The 18,645-nt window shown below is 42.3% G+C and overlaps 1 protein-coding gene across 7 annotated transcripts in view; it reads left to right on the top strand.

The window, feature by feature from the left end:
* Positions 1–15,469, top strand: part of MRAP2 (melanocortin 2 receptor accessory protein 2) — a 63,711-nt gene extending 48,242 nt beyond the window's left edge. For all 7 annotated transcript variants that reach the window (XM_019967406.2, XM_019967404.2, XM_019967405.2 and 4 more), the window contains one exon: positions 13,940–15,469. In XM_019967406.2, coding sequence (XP_019822965.1) covers positions 13,940–14,330 — 391 coding nt within the window. In that variant the 3' untranslated portion in view covers positions 14,331–15,469. The remainder of the gene's footprint in view (positions 1–13,939) is intronic.
* Positions 15,470–18,645: the final 3,176 nt, after the last annotated feature.

Here is an 18,645-nt window from a genome sequence, read left to right as displayed (position 1 = left end):
GGGAGTAACGCAGAGCCTTACGGGTGTTTTCCCTCAGCCAGTGAAAGTGGCAGAAGTCTGATCTCCTGACTTGATTTGTCTTAGGGTCACAGAGGAAGGAGCATGTCCCTGAATACTGGAGGTGGCTGTGCCTTTCACAGGAATCAGGGCTCCTGAACACCTGCAGATACAACTGTCCAGGGTACTGACTGAGGGTCTAATGACAGCAAGTCCCTGTGAGAGATGCAGAGATGAGTGGAATACAGCACAGCAGTATATAGGAGAGAAATGATCACACCAAACAGCTCTGACATGAGACAGGAAGGGCCGCACCCTGTATGTGATTGACCTGTTCACTAAGTCGTGTCTGACTCTTTGCGACCCCATGGACTGTAGCCCACCAGGCTCCCTGTCCATGGGATTTCCCAGGCAAGAATGCTGGAGTGGATTGCCGTTTCCTCCTCCAGGGGATCTTCCCAACGCAGGGATCAACCCACAACTCCTGTGTCTCTGCATTGCAGGTGAATTCTTTACCACTGAGCCCCCTGGTAAACCGGTGTAAGAGAAGATTGATTAAATAGGACAGGAGCCAAGAGAAGGGGAGGATTCCTTCTTGTTGGGAGATCAAAAAGTCCGTGGAGGCAGGGACATGGGAGTTGGATAGCAAAGGACAGATTTGATTTTGACAGGAGTAGAAGGAACAGCACGAGCAAAGGCACAAAAGGGGACCATCCTGAGGGCTTTGGGGGACAGGCAGGTCCCATGTGGCTGGGCTGTAGGCTTAGCAAGGGGACTGGTGGGAGCAGACACCAGAAAGGCCATGTGATGTGGGAGTGGACTCTCTGAAAGATCAGGAAGAAGGATTTGGAGAATCGGTGAGTTTGTGAGCAGGGGAGTGTCATGGAAGCAGACGAGGTTCCCTGCAAGTGCTGGTGGACTGGATGGGTCCTTATGAGGGAAAATCTCCCATCTGGTTCAGAGACTACATGACACAAGCCAGAGTGAGAAGAAAAGAATCGAAACAGTCTGAACAGTCTTTTTACTCTGACTGGTGGAGTTTGGGAATATTGCAATCAATAGAATAGGTCCAAATTGCATTTCTTATAACAAGCTGAAAAGGAGGAATACAGATTCTTAAATAAGTGAAACTAATGATTTTTAGATTCTACCAAAATTAACAGTTTTCATTTTTCTAAAGTTAGTACGACACAGGAGAATTTCTTGCAAACACACTAGCTTGATCTAAATTTCATGATGACAAGGTATAGAATAGGTAGGACTGTGACAAATATAATGAAAAGCACTAAAATTCTTGGAGATTATGAATTTTCTAATTTTCTGAGTCTGTCCGGGCTCCTATAAATACCATGGATGTTTACTAGATGATTTGTTAAGTAACAGAAGTCTATTTCGCACAGTTTTGGAGCCTAAAAAATCCAAGGTTAACGTACTGGCAGATTCAGTGTCTGCTGAGGACTTGTTTCCTGGCTCATCAATGCTAGATTTCTCACTGTGTCCTCATATGGGGGAAGGAACAATGACTCTCTCTCTCTCTCTCTGGGGCCTCTTTTATCTGGGCACTAGTCCCATTCATTATCTGAGCCACAGTCAGCTCCTGGTCTTGTTTTTGTTGACTGTATAGAGCTTCTCCATCTTTGGCTGCAAAGAATGTAATCAGTCTGATTTTGGTGTTGACCATCTGGTGATGTCCATGTGTAGAGTCTTCTCTTGTGTTGTTGGAAGAGGGTGTGCTGTGACCAGAGCATTTTCTTGGCAAAACTCTATTAGTCTTTGCCCTCCTTCATTCTGTATTCCAAGGCCAAATTTGCCTGTTACTCCAGGTGTTTCTTGACTTCCTACTTTTGCATTCCAGTCCCCTATAATGAAAAGGACATCTTTTTTGGGTGTTAGTTCTAAAAGGTCTTGTAGGTCTTCATAGAACCATTCAACTTCAGCTTCTTCAGTGTTACTGGTTGGGGCATAGACTTGGATTACTGTGATATTGAATGGTTTGCCTTGGAAACGAACAGAGATCATTCTGTCATTTTTGAGATTGCATCCAAGTACTGCATTTTGATCTCTTTTGTTGACCATGATGGCTACTCTATTTCTTCTGAGGGATTCCTGCCCACAGTAGTAGATATAATGGTCATCTGAGTTATTCACCCATTCCAGTCCATCTTAGTTCACTGATTCCTAGAATGTCAACGTTCATTCTTGCTATCTCTTGTTTGACCACTTCCAATTTGCCTTGATTCATGGACCTGACATTCCAGGTTCCTATGCAATATTGCTCTTTACAGCATTGGACCTTGCTTCTATCACCAGTCACATCCACAACTGGGTATTGTTTTTGCTTTGGCTCCGTCCCTTCATTCTTTCTGGAGTTATTTTCCACTGATCTCCACTAGCATATTGTGGACCTACTGACCTGGGGAGTTCCTCTTTCAGTATCCTATCATTTTGCCTTTTCATACTGTTCATGGGGTTCTAAAGGCAAGAATACTGAAATGGTTTGCCATTCCCTTCTCCAGTGGACCATATTCTGTCAGAATTCTCCTTATTGCCAAATTCAGACTTAAATTGAAGAAATTAGGGAAAACCATCAGACCATTCAGGTATGACCTAAATCAAATCCCTTATGATTATACAGTGGAAGTGAGAAATAGATTTAAGGGACTAGATCTGATAGATAGAGTGCCTGATGAACTATGGACTGAGGTTCGTGACATTGTACAGGAGACAGGGATCAAGACCATCCCCATGGAAAAGAAATGCAAAAAAGCAAAATGGCTGTCTGGGGAGGCCTTACAAATAGCTGTGAAAAGAAGAGAAGTGAAAAGCAAAGGAGGAAAGGAAAGATATAAGCATCTGAATGCAGAGTTCCAAGAATAGCAAGAAGAGATAAGAAAGCCTTCTTCAGCAATCAATGCAAAGAAATAGAGGAAAACAACAGAATGGGAAAGACTAGAGATCTCTTCAAGAAAATTAGAGACACGAAGGGAATATTTTATGCAAAGATGGGCTCGATAAAGGACAGAAATGGTATGGACCTAACAGAAGCAGAAGATATTAACAAGAGGTGGCAAGAATACACAGAAGAACTGTACAAAAAAGATTTTCAGGACCCAGATAATCACGATGGTGTGATCACTCACCTAGAGCCAGACATCCTGGAATGTGAAGTCAAGTGGGGCTTAGAAAGCATCACTACGAACAAAGCTAGTGGAGGTGATGGAATTCCAGTTGAGCTATTTCAAATCCCAAAAGATGATGCTGTGAAAGTGCTGCACTCAATATGCCAGCAAGTTTGGAAAACTCAGCAGTGACCACAGGACTGGAAAAGGTCAGTTTTCATTCCAATCCTAAAGAAAGGCAATGCCAAAGAATGCTCAAACTACCGCACAATTGCATTCATCTTACATGCTAGTATAGTGATGCTCAAAATTCTCCAAGCCAGGCTTCAGCAATATGTGAACCATGAACTTCCTGATGTTCAAGCTGGTTTTAGAAAAGGCAGAGGAACCAGAGACCAAATTGCCAACATCCGCTGGATCATCTAAAAAGCAAAAGAGTTCCAGAAAAACATCTATTTCTGCTTTATTGACTATGCCAAAGCCTTTGACTGTGTGGATCACAATAAACTGTGGAAAATTCTGAAAGGAATGGGAATACCAGACCACCTGATCTGCCTCTTGAGAAATTTGTATGCAGGGCAGGAAGCAACAGTTTGAACTGGACATGGAACAACAAACTGATTGCAAATAGGAAAAGGAGTACGTCAAGGCTGTATATTGTCACCCTGCTTATTTAACTTATATGCAGAGTACATCATGAGAAATGCTGGACTGGAATAAGCACAAGCTGGGATCAAGATTGGTGGGAGAAATATCAATAACCTCAGATATGCAGATGATACCACTCTTATGGCAGAAAGTGAGGAGGAATTCAAAAGCCTCTTGATGAAGGTGAAAGAGGAGAGTGAAAAAGTTGGCTTAAAGCTCAACATTCAAAAAACTAAGATCATGGCATCTGGTCCCATCACTTCATGGGAAATAGATGGAGAAACAGTGGAAACTGTCAGACTTTATTTTTTGGGGCTCCAAAATCACTGCAGATGGTGACTGCAGCCATGAAATTCAAAGACACTTACTCCTTGGAAGAAAAGTTATGACCAACCTAGATAGCATATTCAAAAGCAGAGACATTACTTTGCCAACAAAGGTCCGGGTAGTCAAGGCTATGGTTTTTCCAGTGGTCATGTATGGATGTGAGAGATGGACTGTGAAGAAGGCTGAGCACCGAAGAATTGATGCTTTTGGACTGTGGTGTTGGAGAAGACTCTTGAGAGTCCCTTGGACTGCAAGGAGATCCAACCAGTCCATTCTGAAGGAGATCAGCCCTGGGATTTCTTTGGAAGGAATGATGCTAAAGCTGAAACTCCAGTACTTTGGCCACCTCATGTGAAGAATTGACTCATTGGAAAAGACTCTGATGCTGGGAGGAATTGAGGGCAGGAGGAGAAGGGGATGAGGATGAGATGGCTGGATGGCATCACTGACTCAATGGACGTGAGTCTGAGTGAACTCCAGGAGTTGGTGATGGACAGGGAGGCCTGGTGTGCTGTGATTCATGGGGTCACAAAGAGTCGGACATGACTGAGCCACTGAACTGAACTGACTGAGTCCCATTCATAAGATGAATCACTTCATTTCCCAGAGGCCCTGTCTCCTAATCCCATCACTTGGGGGATTAGGTTTCAACATAGAAATTTTGGAGGGGCACACATTCAGTCTCTAGCACACATATTCTTCAGTTTATTACTTGCTAGCTCAGCCAACATCTCAAAGTTTCTTTTTCTTTCAATGCTCCAGTTGTTGAAGCTTCTGGCTTGAATTATCATTTTAATCAAGATGGTATTTAAGATATGAGCCTTGTAATTTTTCATTTTCACAGATATAATCAAGGCTGAATGAGTTGGTCTTAAAGCTGTTTTGACTCCTCTAGTAGGTGCCAGTGAGCATTATCTTTCCATATGTCAACTGAGTTTGAGAGGATGAGAAGGTTGCAACTAGCCCTCTTCTGTCTGCCAGTGGGAGTGTCCAACCATAGAGCAGCGCCCAGATCACCCACCGCAGATGCTTTATAAGGCTGGAAAGACATCCTTAACAATACGGTACATGTTTCCTGAAAACCAGCCAGCCAGCCATGAAACCCACCCCCTCCCACCTAATTAGTGAGCATCCTTTGAAGGCTTCCCCGGTGGCTCAGATGGTAAAGCATCTGCCTGAAATGCGGGAGACCCAAGTTTGATCCCTGGGTCAGGAAGATCTCCTGGAGAAGGAAATGACAACCCATTCCAGTTCACTTGCCTGGAAAATTCCATGGATGGAGGAACCTGGTGGGCTACAGTCCATGGGATCGCAAGGAGTCGGACACGATTTCACTTTCACTTTTCTTTGATGTTCCAACATTGAGTGTACAAGGACATTTTCAGGTGTGACTCCTGAGGCCTGGTCTGCTTTAAAGACGGGGTAACCACTGGGTGGGGTAGAGAGGTTCATTGGTCTTTCTTGAAGCCATCTTACCAATAAATGGCAGGAAGTCTCCCTCATGGTATCTAAGACCCTGCAGCCTCCAAGGTAGGCCAGTTACATGATGCAAAATGCCCTTTTAGTAGCTTTGTGGTCTGTGAGCTCCAAGGACTCAGGGCAGGAGACTCCATGGATGACTCTGGGACAGCTTGGAGATATGGAGAGCACCATGGGCTGCAGTCAGAGACGGTGTTTCCCTTGGCCAAAATCAGGTGCAAGGCAGACCTCAATGGGGCTAGTTTGCCAAATCTCTCTGATGCTAGAGCAACACTCAAGATCTCTATTAATAGACCCTCTCTCTATTTTCTTTTTATTATGCTCTACATTTTACTTATGTTATTTAATCCACATGTTAGACCATCTCTCTCTTAAGGCTCACCCGCCCTTGCTTTTAGGCCTTACCTGGGTATGCCCTTGTATTGATTTCCAACCCTGTATGCACTGTAGGAGAGGCCCCCTGCCAAGGCAAGAGCGGCTTTAGTTTCACGATCTCTTCATGACTGATGTATTCATTCATTTAACAAAAATGTAAGAAGCAGCTACTCTATGCCTAGTATTCTGCAAGGCACTGAGGACCCACACAAGAAACTGCCTACCCTCAAGAGCTCATCGTCTAAAAGAGGGTGCCAGACAGGGAAAGAAAAGGGCTTAGTGCAGAGTGAGAAGGCAAGTGGAGAGAGGCCTCCAGTCCTCTTGGAGAGAGCCCATCTCATTGGAGGAGTCAGGGAACGAGGTGGAACCAGAAATGTTTCACGAACGGTCAGGCCCGTTCATGGGTTCCCATTTCAGGAAGGGCAGAGTACTATGTTTCAGAATAACCTTGCAGATAACAATGATAAAATCTGGAAAAGTTATAAAGAATGAGTATTGGAAGGCATTGGAGAATGAACATTAGCAGACTAAATCAGAAAGGAGAAGTGCTTTTGGCCCTTGAAGGAAGGAACCTTCAATATTTTGTCTATGGTAATATGGCTTTACACCTGAGGGCTTTCAGTCTGCAAACCTGGTATCAGTTCAGTTCAGTTCCTCAGTAGCGTTCGACTCTTTGCGACCCCATGAATTGCAGCATTCCAGGCCTCCCTGTCCATCACCAACTCTGGGAGTTCACTCAGACTCACGTCCATCGAGTCAGTGATGCCATCCAGCCATCTCATCCTCTGTCGTCCCCTTCTCCTTCTGTCCCCAACCCCTCCCAGCATCAGAGTCTTTTCCAATGAGACAACTCTTCACATGAGGTGGCCAAAGTACTGGAGTTTCAGCTTTAGCATCATTCCTTCCAAAGAAATCCCAGGGCTGATCTCCTTCAGAATGGACTGGTTGGATCTCCTTGCAGTCCAAGGGACTCTCTAGAGTCTTCTCCAACACCACAGTTCAAAAGCATCAGTTCTTCGGTGCTAAGCTTTCTTCACAGTCCAACTCTCCATCCGTACCTGACCACAGGAAAAACCATAGCCTTAACTACCCGGACCTTTGTTGGCAAAGTAATGTCTCTGCTTTTCAATATGCTATCTAGGTTGGACATAACTTTCCTTCCAAGGAGTAAGCGTCTTTGAATTTCATGGCTGCAGTCACCATCTGCAGTGATTTTGGAGCCCAAAAAAATAAAGTCTGACACTGTTTCCACTGTTCCCTCATCTATTTGCCATGAAGTGATGGGACCAGATGCCATGATCTTAGTTTTCTGAATGTTGAGCTTTAAGCCAACATTTTCACTCTCCTCTTTAACTTTTATCAAGAAGCTTTTTAGTTCCTCTTCACTTTCTGCCATAAGGGTTGTATCATCTGCATATCTGAGGTTATTGATATTTCTCCCAGCAATCTTGATTCCAGCTTGTGTTTCTTCCAGTCCAGCATTTCTCATGATGTACCCTGCATATAAGTTAAATAAGCAGGGTGACAATATACGGCCTTGACGTACTCCTTTTCCTATTTGGAACCAGTCTGTTGTTCCATGTCCAGTTCGAACTGTTGCTTCCTGACCTGCATACAGATTTCTCAAGAGGCAGGTCAGGTGGTCTGGTATTCCCATCTCTTTCAGAATTTCCCACAGTTTATTGTGATCCACACAATCAAAGGCTTTGGCATAGTCAATAAAGCAGAAATAGATGTTTTTCTGGAACTCTCTTGCTTTTTCCATGATCCAGCGGATGTTGGCAATTTGATCTCTGGTTTCTCTGCCTTTTCTAAAACCAGCTTGAACATCAGGAAGTTCACAGTTCACATATTGCTGAAGCGTGGCTTGGAGAATTTTGAGCATCACTTTACTAGCGTGTGAGATGAGTGCAACTGTGCGGTAGTTTGAGCATTCTTTGGCATTGTCTTTCTTTGGGATTGGAATGAAAACTGACCTTTTCCAGTCCTGTGGCCACTGCTGAGTTTTCCAAATTTGTTGGCATATTGAGTGCAGCACTTTCACAGAATCATCTTTCAGGATTTGAAGTAGCTCAACTGGAATTCCATCACCTCCACTAGCTTTGTTCATAGTGATGCTTTCTAAGGCCCACTTGACTTCACATTCCAGGATTTCTGGCTCTAGGAGAGTGTTCACACCATTGTGATTATCTAGGACATGAAGATCTTTTTTGTACAGTTCTTCTGTGTATTCTTGTCACCTCTTGTTAATATCTTCTGCTGCTGTTAGGTCCATACCATTTCTGTCCTTTATCAAGCCCATCTTTGCATGAAATGTCCCCTTGGTATCTCTAATTTTCTTGAAGAGATCTCGAGTCTTTCCCATTCTGTTGTTTTCCTCTATTTCTTTGCATTGATTGCTGAGGAAGGCTTTCTTATCTCTTCTTGCTATTCTTGGAACTCTGCATTCAGATGCTTATATCTTTCCTTTCCTCCTTTGTTTTTCACTTCTCTTCTTTTCACAGCTATTTGTAAGGCCTCCCCAGACAGCCATTTTGCTTTTTTATATTTCTTTTCCATGGGGATGGTCTTGATCCCTGTCTCCTGTACAAGGTCATGAACATCATTCCATAGTTCATCAGGCACTCTATCTATCAGATCTAGTCCCTTAAATCTATTTCTCACTTCCACTGTATAATCATAAGGGATTTGATTTAGGTCATACCTGAATGGTCTAATGGTTTTCCCTACTTTCTTCAATTTAAGTCTGAATTTGGTAATAAGAAGTTCATGATCTGAGCCACAGTCAGCTCCTGGTCTTGTTTTTGTTGACTATATAGAGCTTCTCCATCTTTGGCTGCAAAGAATATAATCAGTCTGATTTCAGTGTTGACCATCTGGTGATGTCCATGTGTAGAGTCTTCTCTTGTGTTGTTGGAAGAGGGTGTTTGCTATAACCAGTGCATTTTCTTGGCAAAACTCTATTAGTCTTTGCCTTGCTTCATTCCTTATTCCAAGGCCAAATTTGCCTGTTACTCCAGGTGTTTCTTGACTTCCTACTTGCATTCCAGTCTCCTATAATGAAAAGGACATCTTTTTTGGGTGTTAGTTCTAAAAGGTCTTGTAGGTCTTCATTGAACCGTTCAACTTCAGCTTCTTCAGTGTTACTGGTTGGGGCATAGACTTGGATTACTGTGATATTGAATGGTTTGCCTTGGAAACGAACAGAGATCATTCTGTCATTTTTGAGATTGCATCCAAGTACTGCATTTTGATCTCTTTTGTTGACCATGACGGCTACTCCATTTCTTCTGAGGGATTCCTGCCCGCAGTAGTAGATATAATGGTCATCTGAGTTAAATTTACCCATTCCAATCCATTTTAATTCGCTGATTCCTAGAATGTCAACATTCACTCTTGCCATCTCTTGTTTGACCAATTCCAATTTACCTTGATTCATGGACCTGACATTCCAGGTTCCTGTGCAATATTGCTCTTTACAGCATTGGACCTTGCTTCTATCACCAGTCACATCCACAGCTGGGTATTGTTTTTGCTTTTGCTCCATCCCTTCATTCTTTCTGGAGTTATTTCTCCACTGATCTCCAGTAGCATATTGGGCCCCTACCGACCTAGGGAGTTCCTCTTTTAGTATCCTATCATTTTGCCTTTTCATACTGTTCATGGGGTTCTAAAGGCAAGAATACTGAAATGGTTTGCCATTCCCTTCTCCAGTGGACCACATTCTGTCAGACCTCTCCACCATGACCTGCCCATCTTGGGTGGCCCTATGGGCATGGCTTAGTTTCATTGAGTTAGACAAGGCTGTGGTCCTAGTGTGATTAGATTGACTAGCTTTCTGTGAGTATGGTTTCAGTGTGTTTGCCCTTAGTATGATAATTGTTTCCAACACAGAGGAGACTTTAAACCTAAATTACCATAGCCTGGTGTTATCTATATAAATCCATCCCATAATTGTGGGAGATTTTTTCCTCCTTTGCTGAAACTTTTCTTGTTGCTCTGATTGAGCTTGAGTAATATAAAAAAGCTCAAATTTATGGCCAGAGTCAGAGCAGGCATAATTAATTGGCCCAGTGAGGGGATCCCATCTAGTAATATCACAGTAACCTGAATATGACTATAATTTTTTTTTAAGTAAATTTTCTCAGGGCCAACTGGTTAGAGTCTTGTAGTAGAGAAATTTAACAAGGTAACCCAGAACTAGACACAGGTAATTGGCCACAAACCCAACAATAGAATTGATTTCTAAAACTAGCATAGAATCAGGCCTATGATAGAAAAGCATTTGATTTATGTGCAGAGGTCTAAGAAGTCAAGAAAACATAAATGATCATACAAATCAGGTCCAGCATCTTGGGCAAGCTGTCTACCGCTGATGTCGTCATCTTCACCTACTAAGCTCTTCCTTAATTTCCTTTTGCAATATTGAAATTTTCAGTGTACAGGTCTTACACACCCTTTGTTATATTTATTCCCAAGTATCCTATTTCTTGATGCTGTTGTGAATGTATTTTTTTTCCTTTTCTTATTGTTTATTACCAGTGTGTAGAAATACAGAGATTTTTGTATAAGGTCAATTGAAAAAAAAGGGCTGGTACAACAGGATAAACATATGAGAAAAAAACAAACCTTGACCCCTGTCTCAACATATACAATAAACCCAAAATTAAAACTCCTAGAACGGTTCAGTCCAATAGAACTTTCTGTGATGACAGAAATGTTCTTTGTATTGCCTAATTAGATAGCCACTGGCCTCATGTGGCTGTTGAATACTTAAAATGTGAGTACTATGACTGAGAAATCGAATTTTAAATTTTACTTAAATTTGAAGAGCCACCTGTGGCTGTTGGCTACTGTACTGAACAGGATGATTCTAGAAGAAAGCTTCGAAGAATATCTTTGTTATTTTAGAGTTAGCAATTAGTTCTTAAGATGTAAAAGCACTAACATAGATGATAAAAGTTAGTAATTTGAAATTAATGGAAATATAAAGCTGTTTATCAAAAGACATCTCTAAGAAAATGAAAATGCAGGTCACAGATCAAGAGAAAATACTATTGTATCCAGACAAACAAACACTATTGCACGACTCCATTTGTATGAATTTCAAGAACAGGCTAATCTGCAGTGATAAAAATCAAAACAGATCGAGACTTCTCTGGCGGTCCAGTGGTTAAGACTCTGTGCTCCCAATGTAGGGGGAATGATTTCAGTCCCTGGTTGGGGAGCTAAGATTCCTGCATGTCCTGCAGTGCCCCCTCCACCTCCAACCTCACCGAAAACAAAAAACAAAACAGATTGCTTCTAGGAGGTATTGCCTCCAGGAGGTGTAAATTGGCTGGAGGTTTAAGAACAGGCAAAGCTAATCAATGGAAATAGAAATAAGATCTGTGTTACCTGAAGGGGCTGGAAATTGAACAGAAGGAACCTTTCCAGAAGAAAGGAAATATTCTATATCTTGATTAGAGGGTTACTTGGGTGTATGTGTCAATAAAAATACATTGAATTTTATGTTTAAGATCTATTGATTTCAGTACATAGATTTTACTCAGTGATGGGATGAATAGAAACTGAACTGAAACAAGCCATGTCCATGACCACAGTTTTTCACATACAGGTTTTTTAGTTTATCAGTCAAGGAAGGAAAGAGGAATAAAAGGATGGTCTGTTTAGATGTCTCAGACAGTAAAGAATCTGCCAGCAATAAAGAGACCTGGGTTCAATCCTCGGTTGGGAAGATCTTCTGGAGAAGGGAATGGCAACCCACTCCAGTATTCTTGCCTGAAGAACTGCATGGACAGAGGAGCCTGGTGGGCTACAGTCCATGGGGTTGCAAAGAGTCAGACACAACTGAGTGACTAACACTTTCACTTTTCAGACTCTAAGAACAAAGATGGATTTTTCCCTTATTTTCAGGAAGGGAGAATCAGATTGTACTTTTATCACAAGGAGAGATCATGGGGATAAAGATGAGTAGGGGTGAGGCAGGGAAGGCATCTTACTGTCCACTGCCTGGGCTCTGCCCTGGGGAAGGGGCAAGATGCTCTGCTCTTGTGCCTTTGTTTTTCAGCAAGGACTGGTGCAGAGGGAGGTGGTCAATGGCCCCAACTCGTAATCCTGAGAACATGTAGCCTGGATAATGGAAGAGCTGCTATGCACAGCTGGGTTGGCTTTCATACTCAGCTGATGCTCTAGATAGGCAGGAAGCGAGTACTCAGAGCTTCTTAGCCTGGAATCGGGAGAAGGCATGATCCCAGCCATCTTAACCGTGCTTTTTTCTAACATGTTAATCCCCTCTTTTTCCTCAGTTTCTTTTTAGTTTCTTAGGTCACAGATTGTTGGCGCCATTCATCCCTGTTCTCAAACATCTTTTAAACTTGGGTGAAGTGACAACCAGGGGAAGAAAATCACTTACTGAAAGATAAGACAACTTATATTTGCATTAAAGCACAATGCTGTCAGTCTCTCTCAAATGATTTTTCTCTGAATTCTGAATACAACCTATTAATGTTGTATTCTTGTGTCAGTCATTGATCTTTGTATCACCTTTGCTGAGTGGGCAATGAGATTGGTTAATCAGGCTTATCATTAAAAGGAGGAACTCGGATTTCTGAGAGGAATTCCTCATCTGATGTCAGTTGGGTCATCTGATGCCATCTGATGTCATGCAGGAGATAAACCTAATATAAAAGTGTGTCCGCTGCCTGGATTGCAAAGCTTCTAGAATTACTGAACTCTGAAATCCAGGTGATTCCTGATAATTTGGAGGTGAGTTTCTAAGAGCTGTAAATGGATCCCATATCGCCTACCCCATGACAGCTTGGTCATAAATGCTATATCGTGAGTCATCAATGGGATGGGGATGACGAGGTTTAAAAACTGAAGTCACTGAGATTACACATGCCTTAAATGTAGATTCCAGAGCCTACTTGTTGTCAAGTGCTATTCTGGATTTGAAGGCATGTTCAGACATGATTTTTGACCTTATGAAGTCACTCTACCTGTGTGGGAGTCACTCTTATATCAATCTAGAAAGATGGTGATTAAAGTAGGTGGGGTAGGGACTTCCCTGGTGGTCTAGTGGCTAAGACTCCTTGCTCCCAATGCAGGGAGCCCAGGTTCAATCCTTGTTTAGGGAAGTAGATCCCACATGCCACAACTAAAGAACCCACAAGCCACAGCTATGACCTGGTGCAGATGAATTTCAGGTGGGCCATCAGGTTATTCAGTTTGTATCTGCTCTTTCTGTCATGTACTTATGGTGCTCATTGAGAGTTATTTTATTCATCCATTCACCAGTTTCTACCATTAAATTGCTAATTTGTTCCACACTAAATGAAACAGGGAATTAAGAAGCTGCATTTTTAACCACTCCTGTCACTGATTGTGTCAGTCAAGCAGGCAGCCTGACTGCTCCTTACCTTAGCTTCTGCCTCTGTGAAATAGGTATAACTTTTGGCCCAAGTGGCTGCATGGGTCAGTTTTGAGAATTGGGAGAGATCAACGGATATGGCAGTGCTTTGACAAACATGAAGCTCACCCCTGTGGGATCGAATTATTGTTCAGGCTGGTCTGATGTTGGCCAGCAGCTCTAAACCTGACCATAAGTAGTGATCCTTGGGGATTCTAAGAAAATAGATTGCCTGTCCCTTCCACCAGAGATCCTGCAAGCAGGAATATTGAATTTTGAGAAGCCCTACAAGTAATTCTGCTGCAGATAGAATACCAAGGGTCCCACTGAGAAATACTGGTGTGTGATGCAGAATATAGAAGACCCCTTAGTGAAAAGCATCTTTTCAGGATGGTCCAAGGGCCCACACCTTGAGTCTTTTGCCTTGCATTTATTTGTACATCTTCAGACGTGGTGTCTTTCAGTTTGATGTTTGTCTGCACTTTCTGTGCGGGGACTTGCACTTCATAGATGCTGGAAACCATCATCCCACAGGTAACTGTGCTGGAGGGTAAGGAGTCTTTTATTTTGCCTTTCTTCACAGCAATGCAGAGTCTTCGGAGAAGAGATTCAGAATGAATAGCTTTGTGTCAGACTTTGGAAAGCCCCTGGAGCCAGATAAGGTGTTTTCTCGACAGGGCAATGAGGAATCCAGGTCCTTCTTTCACTGCTACATCAATGAAGTGGACCACTTGGAGAAGGCCAAAGCTTGTCTCCAGACCACGGCCCTCGACAGTGAAGTTCATCTCCAGGAAGCCATCAGATGCAGTGGGCGGCCAGAGGAGGAGCTGAACAGGCTCATGAAATTCGACATCCCCAACTTCGTCAACACGGACCAGAACTCCTTTGGAGAAGATGATCTCCTGATTTCTGAAACACCTATTGTTCTAGAAAATAAGCCAGTGGTCCAAACCTCACACAAAGAGTTGGACTGAGAAGCACATTTTATCAGGCATTTTCCTGAAAATGTTGGGTTTGTCATTGAGTAGCCAGAAATCGCTATTCATCAAAATTGTGTGTGTGTTTGTGTATGAGAGACAGAGACAGAGAGAGGCAGAAAGACAGAGAAGAGAACCCCCTGAGAAGAAAGATGGTGAAGCTGAGTTTTCATGCTTTTAAACATATTTGGAGCTTTGGGGGGAACCAAATATTTACACTATCTCATCTTCCTTGTTGAAGAACTTGGTCACATATCCTGCATCAGCGTGCGTGAACGGGGTTTGATGTGTCGTGTTTTCCATCTGGTCCTGCCACTGCCATGCTCTGCCTTTAGCAAGTTACTTTGACTCTCTGGGCTGCCACGTTTTTATCTGTAAGGTGAGGAGTCTGGAGTAGGTGATCCAATAATGTGTGGACTTTTGACTTGGTATTCACATGAGGCTGGAAATACCCAAAATTATATAAACTAGAGGCTGCCCCCTGGTTCTTGTTATAACATTCCCCCAGGTCTGTACCTCTTACCCAACCCTTAATTGAATCCAACTTATGTCAGGAGCTCGAGCATCTCCCAGGATGTCAGGAGACCTTGTCTCTCATGGTCACTGTGGCCGAATTTATAGTGCTTTCCTAAAACAGCTCAAACCTGGAGACAGCCCCCACACCCCATGCCCCAAGATGAGTTCCTTATATGACAATCCCATCCCCCAAAGTGTATGGAAGGTTGTCAGCTGAATAAAGGGAAGTGCCTTCTGTGTCCCTGTGTTAGTGTAACTGTGACTGGTCACACTGCTGTGTCGTTGGCTAGTGAACAAGAAGAGTGCTATTTGCCAGGCTGGCTGTCTGCTTGGCAGATGTGTGAGTGATGGTTGTGTAGCTAGTGTGTAGCTTTTGAGTTGGGATGGTGAATGGGTTATAAATACCCCATCAACAGACATTCCAGGTGGCTTGGTGCAACTCAAGAGTTAATTTCATGAAGGAATTAAATCTGCACACTGTTTTGGAAATGACTTTGTTTTGCCCAGTCACATTGCATGAATGGCCAGCTACTAATCTCTGGGTGGCATTTTCAATATGGACTTTCGTTTACCACCTGTCTTGCTTAAACTGAAAAATAAATACATTTATTGCACCATAATTTTCTCTGGTTCTTTGTTTTCACACGTCCAGTTTTTCATTTTATTTAAAAATAGTTCCACATTTATCAGTTCAGTTCAGTCGCTCAGTAGTGTCCGACTCTTTGCGACCCCATGAATCGCAGCACGCCAGGCCTCCCTGTTCATCACCATCTCCCGGAGTTCACTCAGACTCATGTCCATCGAGTCGGTGATGCCATCCAACCATCTCATCCTCTGTCGGCCCCTTCTCCTCTTGCCCCCATTCCCTCCCAGCATCAGAGTCTTTTCCAAGTCAACTCTTCACATGAGGTGGCCAAAGTACTGGAGTTTCAGCTTTAGCATCATTCCTTCCAAAGAACACCCAGGGCTGATCTCCCTTAGAATGGACTGGTTGGATCTCCTTGCAGTTCAAGGGACTCTCAAGAGTCTTCTCCAACACCACAGTTAATGCCTCCTAATTTCTGTCATCTCCAAGTTCCTAGTGGTATGAGTCATGTAACAAATTTCTTTTAGAATTTATTCCACCAAAAGAAATCCCTTTCCCATAATTGTCTTTTGAGGAAAATAGTATTCTTTAAGACTCAAAGCATGGGACATTTCTTATAGTTAATATACATTCTTGCAAAAAGAAACTTCCCATTTTCATTAAAGAGTACTGATTTTAATGGCTTTTATGAATGTAAATATTATTATTCATAATTTAAGTAATTGAATATAAACCACGGTTATCTATTACTAAGATGTAAAACTATTTAAGTGGCTTAAATTTTAGTTAAAAGTAGATTTATTAGAAGACTGATGGATATTTTTAAAAGATGGAAAAATATCCATGGCTATATACCATCGTTGTTATTGACTAAATGTCAAGAATTGTGAAGGGTCTAAGATTTGACCCCTCTTTCAAGCTTACAAGTATCATGACACAGTTCTGTGGAAGCTGGCAGAAGGCACCAGACTCCTGGGTCAGAGACAAAGAACTTCATGATGGCATAGCAAGCAGCACGTGCTTCTTGTTCACGTTGGTTCCTGAGTCCATTTGCTGTTGCTGTTGTAACAAAGGACCACTCACTCAGTGACTTAAAGCAACCCACATTTATTCTCTTACAGTTCTCACGTGCAGAAGTGCAAGGTCAGTGACAGTGGGCTAGAATCAAGGTGTCATCAGGGCTCCATATGGAGGCTCTAGCGAAGGATCCAGTTCTTGTCTTTTTCAGCTTCCAGAGGCTGTTCACATTTTTTGGCTCATGGCCCTGTATCATTGTCACCTCTGTTTCCACTTTACCTAGCTATCTCTGACCATCCTGCCTCGCTCCTATAAGACCTTTGTAATAACACTGGATTACCCACAGTAGTCTCTCATCTCAAGATTCTTAACTTAATCACATCCACAAAGTCCTTTTCACCATGCAAGGTACTATATGCATAGGTTCTAGGGATTAAGAATGGACATGTTTGGCGGGGGGAGGGCATTATCCTACTACATTCTCCTCTGTGACCCCAAAGATTCATGCAAAATATATCTGTCTCACCCCCAACATCCTCTAAAATCTCAATAATTACATCATCAAATCAAAGTCCAATATTTAGTCTATATAGTGTCAGCTCAACCCACTCCAGTGTTCTTGCTTGGGGAATCCCAGGGATGGCAGAGCCTGGTGGGCTGCCATCTATGGGGTTGCATGGAGTCGGACACGACTGAAGCAACTTAGCAGCAGCAGCAGCAACAAGGATCCCAAATAGCATCATCTTATTCATCTAAATCAGGTATGGCTGAGACCCTGGGTAGGATCCAAGACATGAAAACAGCCTAAATGTCCATCAACAGAGGAATGGATAAAGATGTGGTATACTCACACACACACACACACACACACATATACACAAAATGGAATATTACTCAGCCATAAAAAAGAATGAAGTAATGCCATTTGCAGCAACATGAATGGACCTAGAGATTGTCATACTGAGTGAAGTAAGAAAGAGAAGGGCAAATATCACATGACATTGCTTATATGTTGACTCTTGAAAGATGATTCAAATGAACTTATCTCAAAACAGAAACAGATTCACAGACTAGGAAACAAACTTATGATTACCAAATGGGAAAGATGGGGAGAGAGATAAATTAGGAGTTTGAGATTAACATATACACACTGTTGCTGCTGCTGCTGCTAAGTCTCTTCAGTCGTGTCTGACTCTGTGCGACCCCATGGATGGCAGCCCACCAAGCTCCCCCATCCCTGGGATTCTCCAGGCAAAAACACTGGAGTGGATTGCCATTTCCTTCTCCGATGCATGAAAGTGAAAAGTGAAAGTGAAGCCGCTCAGTCGTGTCCGACTCTTCACAACCCCATGGACTGCAGCCTACCAGGCTCCTCTGTCCATGGATTTTCCAGGCAAGAGTACTGGAGTGGGGTGCCATTGCCCGCTCCAATATACACACTATTGTATATAAAATAGATAATCAACAAGGACCTACTGTGTAGCACAGGGAACTTTACTCAATATTCTGTAACGACCATTAAATTTTATATGTAAGATCTAATATATATTTTATTTATATAAGTTATGTTTAGTTCTTTAAAAAATTGATCTTTTATCTTGATATCCTGATTTCTATTATGTTTTTTATGATTTATGTTTAATGATTCCATCAAACTTATTTTATGTTCTCTTTTAGATTGTTTCATAATTTCAGGCTCTGGAATAGCGATCATCCTGGGTTTGAGGATTAGCTACTTCTTCATGCCAGTTATTTGCTTCTGTTTTTTGTCTTGTGTGTATTATATGCATGGATGCGTGTGTAGCGTAGTGTGAGCTCTTCAGCTTGTATTGTTTTTTCCTATGGTTATCTCACACATTCTAGTTTATAAAAGTTTCCCTAGAGAAAAATTTATTCCAGTTGAAGCGAGTTAGGACTGAACTTTTTTTCTTAAAACAACTTTGGGGTATATTTGGCAAAATAATTTTCACATATTTAAAACATACAATTTAATTCATTTGACATAAGTATATCCCCAAGAAACCATTACCACATTCAAGACAGTGAACACACCCATCACCCCCAAAAATTTTCTGTCCTTTTGTAATCCCTCCCTTCCCATTTCTTGCCCTGGAAACCACTGATTTTCTTTCTATCACTGTATATTGGTTTGCATTTTCAAGATACTTGTATGAATGGATTCAAGCAGTATCT

This window comes from Bos indicus, chromosome 9 (genome assembly GCF_029378745.1).
Source record: "Bos indicus isolate NIAB-ARS_2022 breed Sahiwal x Tharparkar chromosome 9, NIAB-ARS_B.indTharparkar_mat_pri_1.0, whole genome shotgun sequence".
In the NCBI taxonomy this organism is placed as follows: Eukaryota; Metazoa; Chordata; class Mammalia; order Artiodactyla; family Bovidae; genus Bos; species Bos indicus.
The sequence above is the reverse complement of the archived record's forward strand: the minus strand, read 5'-3'. Positions and strand labels throughout refer to the sequence as shown.